Source organism: Sinocyclocheilus anshuiensis, unplaced genomic scaffold (assembly GCF_001515605.1).
Source record: "Sinocyclocheilus anshuiensis isolate Anshui unplaced genomic scaffold, SAMN03320099.WGS_v1.1 scaffold914, whole genome shotgun sequence".
NCBI lineage: Eukaryota > Metazoa > Chordata > Actinopteri > Cypriniformes > Cyprinidae > Sinocyclocheilus > Sinocyclocheilus anshuiensis.
The window spans coordinates 361,349-371,811 of NW_015539870.1; the positions used below are offsets into that span (position 1 = coordinate 361,349).

The following is a 10,463-nucleotide window of genomic DNA, read 5'->3' on the forward strand; positions in this document are numbered from 1 at the left end:
TGTGTCATATTTCGTTACATCCATTAAAATCTATAGATGTAAATGAATCAATCTGTAGGTATTGTTATCGACAACATTTTCTGAGGGACAAAATGAACACTCACCTTTTTGCTGCTTCATCAGCTGTTTTTTCGCTTGCCAAAAAAGTCACCATACAAAAAAATAAAAGCTTTTTGCACTTCCTTTCAGAACTGTTGCTAAAGTTAACCTTTAAGACTTGAATATTGTTGGTCTCAAGGATATTGTGGAAAATAAAAAAATAAAAAAACAAACAAACAAGCAGAGCGAAAAGAAGTGATATGTCAAGGAATTTCTAACCAAAGAAAATAATTATATGTATATGTCCTACACATGAGGACTTCCCCAAAAGGAGGTTTTGGGAGATTTTGTCAGGTGTACTTCACTTCTGGATATATATACATTTACATACAGTATGTACAGCAATTAAAGCAGTTACACTATTATAATTTCTCTATACATACTGTAGCTTACACTGACAAACGCACATTTCCAGAAGATCTATGTTTGTCTGCACATAAATGTTCTTGTTAAGGTTCGCAGGAGGCTTCGGACCTCAGATGCAGGATTAATATTCCCCTTGGCCAGCTCTGGTATTTGGGAGAGGTGTGATTGTTCTGCTGGAGATATATGGCCTTATTGATTTAGCATTTCCTCTACTGTATGTTGTGCTGCTGACAGGCAGCGGGGGGTAAAAGAGCGGCTTCCTCTAGGCTGGCACGTCCAGGCCTTTTAAAGGACACCCTTAATGCATGTTCACTATTGATCTGCTGAGCACACGTGCAGGCAGGGTCATTCAAAACATCTGCTATCCCTTACACATCATGGCTCCGACTGGCTACCATACTGAGCTATTGAGAGCAGCTTTGCAAAGCACTCCAAGAGTAAATCTATACATCTCTACTTCTCCTTACCACGGCCGACTGTCTCCAGCCTTTGCTATTAGAAATTCCCACAGAGATTTCTTGGTCTCTTTCTCAATTATTTTTTTCAAACATGCAGTTGCCTGTCAATGAAAGACCCTGAAACATGCTGACGAGAAACCGCAGGAACATAGAAAGATGATAGATGAGACGTCTTCCTTTATGAAAATTAATTTGTGGGTGTGCAGTCTATAAATATGTTAACGGAAAAGTTATAATATACACAGCTCTGAAGAACCCAAACCTGTTTTGACTTACTTTCTTCTGTGGAACACAAAAGGAGAATTTCACACAACCCTTTTCCATACCAGTGTTATTTTAGTATTAATTATTTAGTATTTATTCATATTTTGAATTAGCTTTTATTTTTATATTTTCAGTTTTCATTTTAAGTTTTAGTCAGTTGTTTCAGACAATGAAAGTCAATGGTGACCAGGGGACTGTCAAGCTCCAAAAATAACAAAAATGCACCAAACAAAGTATCAAAATGTTTGCATTCCACATAAGAAAGTAAGTCATACAGGTTTGGAATGACATGAGGGTGAACAAATGATATCAGAATGTTCAATTTGGGTAAACTGTCCCTTTAATTCATATATAACAATTTTGTGTGAATGCAACTCACTGAGACAACTGTGCCCATAATGCACCATGAAGTCGGCTCCTAAAGCGCGGGCAGTGAAGTCGTCCACGCAGCAGGCCCCATATGTCACATCTCCCATCACTAGTGTGTCCGCCTCTGTGAATCTGACAAACAACACAATCAACCAATCAATGACCTTGATCACCACCCTATTGCAATTCAGATCAATCAGGCTGTAAATAAAAAGATGAGTCCACACAGTTGGCAGATCAATCACTCTCAAGCGGAAATGTCACTCAGACATCCATGTCTCCAGTTAAGTGGGCTCCCGCTAGTCGTAAACTGATGCACTCTGTGCAGTCTGGAAAAACATCCAGAATAACCTTCAGACACGACAGAGCACTGGACAATGATTAACATAAACGTTCACTGATGGTAAACGTTCAAGTTCCACGTTAAGGTTTATAGCTATGGATGCACACTGTCCTACGAGAAAATAGTTGAGCCGGTTATCGAAACTGTAGGTTCAAACCAGTGGTAATAACGATCTCTACTTCCTCTGCCAACATTTTTACTGGAAACAAAACAAAACTACATTTATCATTTTAAATGCATACTTTTTAAATGTATAGTTTTTACATGTATTATTTAATATTTTTAAAATTAAAAATATATTATACATTTTCGCACAAATTGTTTGATAACTTATTAAACTAACTAACTAATACATTCATAATTTAAAAATGTAAATTATATTAAAAAAAATTCTCACTTGAAAACCAATAAATTAATAAACATGTTTGCTGTAAAATCATGGCATACAGTAAAACAGATTTTTAATGATTACTTTGTCATTTTAATCTCATTCTTACTGATTCTACCTTTTTTGCAATTTTGACAAAGCTTGGGATTATGTCAGCAAGCTAAAAAAAAATTGCCTAGCAGACAAGTTTAAACAGTTTCAAAATTCACAACCAAGTGTCATAGAAAATGTTTAAATCAGCATAAAAATGAAAAGCACATACATGATCCAAAAATGATGAGATACGGCGGTAACCCAATAGAGCCAGTGACCCAAAATTCTCATACTGACTTCCATTCTTAAAAAACATCATGGCCAGTAAGAGATATTTAATAAATATTTATTAATTCACTTGTCATTAGCAGGTGTGGAAAAGCAGTAGACTCTGAATGTAAGAATTTAAGTCTGCAAAATTACTTTTTACTACGCAAGGGAAGACATTACTGAGCCACCATCTCCAGTACAGCACACTCTTCAGAGATGCTGCTACAAATTGTCCTTGGCTTCCTTTCTTAACTTTGTAGGACAACGACAAGCATTCCAGTGAGGTGGATCTCTGAGGCGCTGTTTGAAGAACCAACGATCTGTTTTTGTTTGCTTCGGCAGGGGTTGTTAAGTGTTAGCACATCTATTGACTGGCGCACTGCTGCCGCCTCTCCTCTGTGTGAAATTTAAATGCAGGATAAACATGAGACAGGAGCACATAAATTATGAGTGAGAAAAAACGAGAGAGAATGAATATGCGAGGAGAAGAAAGGAGGAAAATGAGAGTAGAGGCTGTTGTATGGGAAGCTGGCTGTCTGGAAGCAGACATATTTAGGACAGGTATTATTAATAATAGAACACTGACACATTTTCTTTGGTTTTATACACACACACACACACACACACACATACACACACACGTGCACACACACACACACGTGCACACACACACACACGCACGCACTTCTAAACTCCACCTGATTCACCTTCTAACTTCTCATTCAGAATGAACTGTTGAAAGTGGCCAGTACAACTCCATGACACAATAGTACAGTCTGTACTGATTGCTCTGTCTGTGATATCTTCTTTTTCTACTTCCTGTCTGGGTCCTAGCATTTTATTTTTTATTTTTTTACTGTAATATGTTTAACTAAAATACAATAATCTAATGAGAATAACTATTGAGAATAATGGAGATTACAAAATAATAATAATAATAATAATGAAGTAAAAGTTAAATGTCTGGATGCTAATGAGAACATGGTATTGAGAAGGTCTGAAAATAACTTCTAGGTGCTTAAGTGTTTAATTATCATGAAAATAAAATCAATGCAATGAATGAATGAAAAAAAATAAGGCTGTCAATTTAACACACACAAACACATGCACACACACACACGCACGCACGCACACATATATATGCAATCGATTTGATTAATTGACATAACACAATTAGTTCAATAAAAAAAATGTAAAAAATTGAAAGTCCTATGCAAAATATTTTAATTGGCTTTTTGGGATGAACTGAGATCTGGACATGTTTTCTTGAAATTCACATTGGCTTTCTGTGTCTCACACACACATAGACACACATCGTCCTCTTCATAACACACTCCCAGCGTTTGTGTCTCATGCATGGCTTACTTCTGTAACCCAGTGCCCTCAAACACACCCTCTCTCCCCACACACAGTTATTCTCATGTGAAGGACGCAGGCAGGCAGCCGTTGCTTGTAAAGCAGAGAGAGATGAATGAGGAGAGCTCATCTGGTAAATAAATGTTTGCCGTGGTAGATTTGATACGCTCATCCTTTCTCTCATCAAGGTCCCTCTCTTTCTGCCCATCTGCTACACATTTGCGCAGGCATATACACGAGTGGGTGACATCATCACCGGCCCAAAACGATAGGACACACACAAATAAGACAGTTCAAAACAATACATGTACAGTGGCCCCAAAAGTATATGGGAACTCTCAAGTCACACTTAAAAATGTATGAATGTCATTGCATCACATAACAAAACATCAAACTGTAGCACTGCACAGAGAAGCACCGCCCACACTGAAAACTCGCTGTACCAAAATCCCACTCCTCATGTTAAGCATCAAACATAGATGAGCAGACATTGATGTGGAAGTTGAGAGGACGGTATATTATGACAAATCCCCCAAGTTCCATGAAATTCACAATTTAAAGTGATAGTTTACACATTAGTGACTCATTGTAGGAACAAATATAAAATAATTGGTCAAAATAGAAAGTAAAAAAAAAAAAAGTTACATTTACATTGGCAGATTTATTTGTGACATTAGAAACATTTTCAAATTATAGAGTAAATAAAGCTGGAAGGAAAGTATTATAAGTATACACACAGACGCACACGCACATACGTGCACACGCGCACACACATACATACATATATATATATAATCTACATCAATTAAATACCAATTTCTAGCCATTTAAAACATTTACATTAATGCATTTGGCAGACGATTTACTTGATCAGATGATTTTAGGGATTTAATTCAATATTTAATTTAAATATTCATTTTATGAGTGGGAATTAAAATCAAGAACTTGGCATTGACAGATAGAAATTCTAAATCTATCCATTCATCTTTCCTTGCTTACATTTTTTTTAACTTTAAGACAGTCAAGCCAATAGTCAACGTTTATGTTTCTTGTTAAAAATGACACTTACTGCAGTTATATTTTTAAATGTCAATTCATGTTAGTCTACTTAAATTAAAATTTTAATTACAATTTGGAATTCTGTTTGCCATCTCAATTCAAATTCAAGGCCTTACACACAAGATCCATAAGCAGGATACAAATATGAAGTGGCTGCAAATCTGTCGCCTGTAACGATGACTACCCCAGCCTGCGGTGACAAAACACCTGCAAAACCTCATTGTCAGGTTTCCTTATTTGCTCAGTATATCCGATTAACACCAACTAGAAGGGCTTGTGGATGAAAAACGGAAATACATTAAAATAAACTCTGAGCGTCAGATTACCGGAGCTTATGTGAGAGAGAGATAGTGCTCGCTACCTGGGAATGGTGCTGCAATTATGGAGCAGGAGTGTGGATCAAGTTCGTGCTCCCGCTGGGACTGAGGCTCAGAGCGAGTAAGATGAGGGGTTTTAGTCATGATTAGCGCTTCACACACCCCTCGAAATGTTGACCGCAGGATAGAAGAGTCAATGTCACATATGGCCTGGTATGCTTGTTACTGTAGCTCTGCTCTTCTCTCATCGAAATCAAATCAACCGTCTCTCTCTCTTTACTCTCTCTGTCATGCTATCTGGCTCCAGCTACAGCATCTGATCTGAAATGTCATTAAGATGCAATTAAGATGTAGAAATGTCTGTGATCTCAATAACAGGGCTTGTTAATTAGTGTCACTGTAACAGCCAGCTTGCACAAAACAAAGTCATACTCACACAGAGCAGATAAAATAAAGTAATATATTTTTCAAATTCTGTTTATTTTGAGGTTTAAATTCTAGATTTTCTATGTGGTTTCAGACCTTTGGACCTCACTAGACTCAGCCAAGGCCTGGCACTCCCTGTCATTGTGATGGTTGTTGGATGGTTTAGTGTCTCTCTCTGACACATTCTCAAACTCCACAGACAGTTCATGCGTCTCTCTGTCATGTCTCTCTCCCTCTTTCAGAGCAGTGAGAAGGAGTCTCGCTCCTGCAGGACCGGTCAGCGTCTCTGTGTGTCTCTCACTCTTTCAGTTAATGAACATTAGGGTGTGTTGTGTCTGGAAGCGGATCCATCCATTTCAAGCTATTCCTCCTGTCTCTCAGAGGTGAAATCTTTACTTGGCTTTGACGGGACTTTCATCAAAGCTCAGCGTGAGCGAGGGGCTGCTGGCTCAAAGCTCTCCTGTTTGTGAACACTGGAAGAAAACAGATCTTTCTCTTTGGCCACTTAATCAAAGCCTTCAAAAGCAAATGATTTCAAATAAAATGTGCCTATTTATGACTGCTAATTGTCTGGAATAGGGCAGCCAAGCAGAGTTATAGAAGTGATAATTATCATTATAAAAAGATATTTCAGAAGACATGAGAAATAGAGCCAAGTTATGATATTATCACTTGCACATTAAAGATTAAAGATCTAAATCCCTGATTATTAAACATGCAAAGCTCAAATATTGATTATTGATTTGTGTGCACAATGGGCCACATACAGTACATGATCAACATGATGTGGCAGTGGTATAAAGATACAGTAGAGCCTTTTGCTAGAACAGCTGCTTTTCTGTGATTTCAAGGAACATTTTTGAAACAGAGTTCCATTCTAGAACCGTGGAACTGCTTTGCTTTTATTTATATCAGTCAAACATGATAAAATTTGAATAATATTTTACATTTCCATCACAAACCCCACCATATTCCAAAATATATACTCAAAAAAAAAAAAAAAAAAAACAAAAAAGACCTCAAAAAAAAACAAAAAAAAAACAACAACAGGCAACCTACCTAAAACACTAGTCAGTTATTGGACAACTACACTGTAAAATCTAATTAGTTGGGCTTACTTAAAAAAAGCATGCAAACCGATTGCTTAGTTAGTATAGTTTACTTACACGAGAGTTCTAGTAACTAAAAAAGAACTGTAGGGGGTACTTGATCCTTTCATTTAGGTTTACTCATGACTTAGTATAACTACTCACTGACTCCCAGAGTGCATTGCGGCATGAATAAATTCTGCAGTTGCTTTGTTTTACAGTTGTTGATTTTATTTGCCAATTTTATTTGCTGTCTTGTGTCAGTAGTAGCACAACAAAAAGAGCAAATAAAATGGTTATTGTTACAATTAATGAAAATAAATGAAATTGATTGTGATTCACGTGCTGAATGTTTAAGTCTGTGTGTGACTTTAGCATATTACCACACACTATTTAAGGATTATATAAACCCAATTAAAAGGTATCTCAAGGTATTTATGAAAAATGAAATTTGAAAAAGTCCATTAATAAACACACAAAAAATACAGTAATGCTTTAATTAGAAGATAGGTCACCTTCTAAAAGCAACCTATTTACTACTTTTCTTCCCTTGAAATCAAATAACTCTGACTTCTTGATGCATTGCTGCATTAACTGGAAGAAAATTATAGTAGCATAAATGAAGTTCCAAGTGCCCAACCAAAGGGAACGCTAATCACTATAATGGTGCGTTAAAAAAAAACAAAAAAAAAAAACACACATTTGAGGAAAATCAGCATCAATTTATGAAGTTAGCTTATGTGATGTTCTCTCAGATATTTCAGTTGTATTGAAAATTAAATATTCAAGATGACTTTGGGAAACGAGTGAATGCAACTAGTGAAAGATAACTGCTGACATGGAGGAAATGGATGAAAAGTCTATTAAAACTTCTTCTTCTGTTATGTTGCACATTAGCAACATATTAGTGCACTGCTGCCTCTCACTGGTGTATTAATGTCATTGGTTCCTTTGTGGCTACTTCAATATTTTAAGTAAGTGTCACTCAATACAGTAAGTAAATTGTTTTATTTGCCTTGAAAGTAGCTGTAACTTAATAAAACCTAGTAAGTATAACAACTAAGTAAAGATAACTAATTAAATCTAAGTAAGATAAATTAAGACAGCTTTAAAAACAAAACAATACAACAAAAACAAACAAAATGGCACCGCAAACAAAACCAAAATAAAATGAAAATAAAACACAAAACAAAAAGCAAAGCAACATGTGAATCAAATCAAAACCAAAACACACCAATCCAAAAATACCTGTGTGATCTTGAGGGCAACTGACTAAACATCCACTAATAATCACCTTGACACCAGTTGGTTGAAAGACAAAAATGGCTTAGAAAAGTGAAGTTAGTTGTCAAGCATCAATGGTTTGTGCATGCTACTTGTTATCTAATGCAATGACATTCATAGATTTTTTTTAAGTGTCCAAATATTTTTGGGGCCACTGTGCACATCTTCAAATACACACAATAAGAATGAAGCCCTTTTGTTGTGTCAGGTTGCGGATAAAAGCCCAGGACACAAGCCTCTGAGTGATTCAATGCTGTACCCTCTGAGTGTGCGTGTGTGTTTAGCCTCTGTCTTCACTGAGCTCAGTTAACACAAAGACTAATATTAGATCAGCAACGAGGGCCTGCCACAGAAAAGCCGTCCCTTCGGACTTTCCACATCCCAGCCCTGTTTCCCCACAGTCTACAAACTACTCCTGAACCACTTAGCAGAGCACAAACCACACCAGCCCACACAAATCACATTACCTGTACCTTCTCAACTGACACAACAGAAAAACAGGCCTAAATCCGGTCTGCAAAGCCATAGAAGTCCTTATTAGCAAAGCTTCTGTGCACATTTCTTTTTGCCATGATACCGGTGTCAAAGTGATTTATGAAAGACAAAAATATTCTAATTGTCCAGCTGTGTGCCTCTGTGGATTGAGGTTTTCTCTCAGACTAGCTCAGTGGCTGAGATAATGTGCAAGGGTGTGCGAGATGAGCGTGTATGTGTTTCGCTCATTTGATGAAAAGCTGGCCTCAAAAACGCTTAGTGGTTTTCTTCTTGTGAGCAGGTCTCAGTGTCTGGAGGGGATGCATCATTGCCTGTGTGACACCGTCTATGAAATCTTGTTAGTCCACTTCAGGGCAGAAATCAGCCCAGTAGAGAGGAGAGAGAGAGACGCTCTGTTCAGGATGCCAGGAAGCCTGTCCCACAACACCCTCAGGTCTGCCACACACACTCCTGATATTGAAGCATGACCTGAAATGAACTGTGTCTAAGCAATTATTTAAGATTTATTTTGTTGAGTCCAAGAATTGGTTTGTTTACCTGTGAAAACCAAAAAGAGTTTCCTTTGATATTTGTAAACTGTTTGAGCGATTCTAGACATTCTCAGCTTATAATAGTAATCATAATTCTAAAAGATATAGTAATAATTAAATAAATAAATTGTTTACAAAATTTTATTTTGGACAAGTTTCATTTTAATGCAATTTTTAGTGGTGCTTGCTAATACAAAACATTTCTATTACTCATTATATACATATGTTCAATAAAACAATAACTTATAAATAATACCTCAAATCACATAATGACTGATGTGTTTTGTAATTGATCTAATAATTTCTGTCTTGCGGATGACAAAATGGGTGAAAAAAAAAATCCATAGACTTGCACTGATGGAGTGACCAGATTCATCTAAGGCTTAAAATAAAGACTTTATTCTTTTGACTTGCGGCTGTAGGTAACCACTAAGCAACTATCCAGAGATCCTTAGTAACCATCTAGTATTGTCCTAGCAACCACACAGCAACAGTTGTGAGCAAGCATGTAAAAATCAAGTTACTTTGAAAATGCAGACCAGATTCGAACGCATTTGCTTTAACCACTAGGCCAGAACTCTGACCTTTTTTTTTTTTTTAATTAGACATGATCCCAGACTTTTTAATCTGAGCTTATCCAGTCAAGGCAGTGTGCATTTATATCACCTGGGGGCAGTAAAACAATGTGCCTGCCCATGCTGTGTAATTTTTTTTAAAGTTAATGTTTTTTTCCTCTTCACCCCAAACCTGTTGATAAGGCAAGCACAGCCTCCTCCTGTTACCACTACAGGATTTCAGCCAGGTCTATGACACGCATCAGATATTTGAGCGCTCGGTCTCTCTCTTGCTTTCTCAGAGACAGTAAAAGTGATGCATCATCCCATGAGAGCAGTTAAGAGAGAGGCAGGTGAGCAGAGTAGAATAGAAGTGCTCTGGTGCATCTGTCACGACATTCTGTATAGTACACGCGCGCACACACACACACACACGCATACAATCACATGCAAACAGACGCAACAGATACATGGACTACATAAACAGCCATTAACGCACAGTTCAATGCAGTTCAACGAACAATCTCTTAAAGAGAAATGAAAAATTTGTCATCATTTACTATCGTTTCAAATCTGTAAGATGTTCATTCTTCCATAGAACACAATAGGAAAGAATTAATCAAGAATAACCTCGACACACTTTTCCAAATAATGAAAATCAAAGTCGGGAACAACATGAGGGTGAGTAAATGATAATTTTTGGGTATATTACCCTTTGAAGATGTAACAGTTAATTATCACAACTCATATATATATATGTGTAT

The 10,463-nt window shown here is 36.8% G+C and overlaps 1 protein-coding gene across 3 annotated transcripts in view; it reads right to left on the reverse strand.

Moving 5' to 3' along the window:
- Positions 1-10,463, reverse strand: part of LOC107685060 (diphthamide biosynthesis protein 1-like) — an 84,929-nt gene that overhangs the window by 34,087 nt on the left and 40,379 nt on the right. For all 3 annotated transcript variants that reach the window (XM_016481513.1, XM_016481512.1, XM_016481514.1), the window contains one exon: positions 1,567-1,688. In XM_016481513.1, coding sequence (XP_016336999.1) covers positions 1,567-1,688 — 122 coding nt within the window. The remainder of the gene's footprint in view (positions 1-1,566; positions 1,689-10,463) is intronic.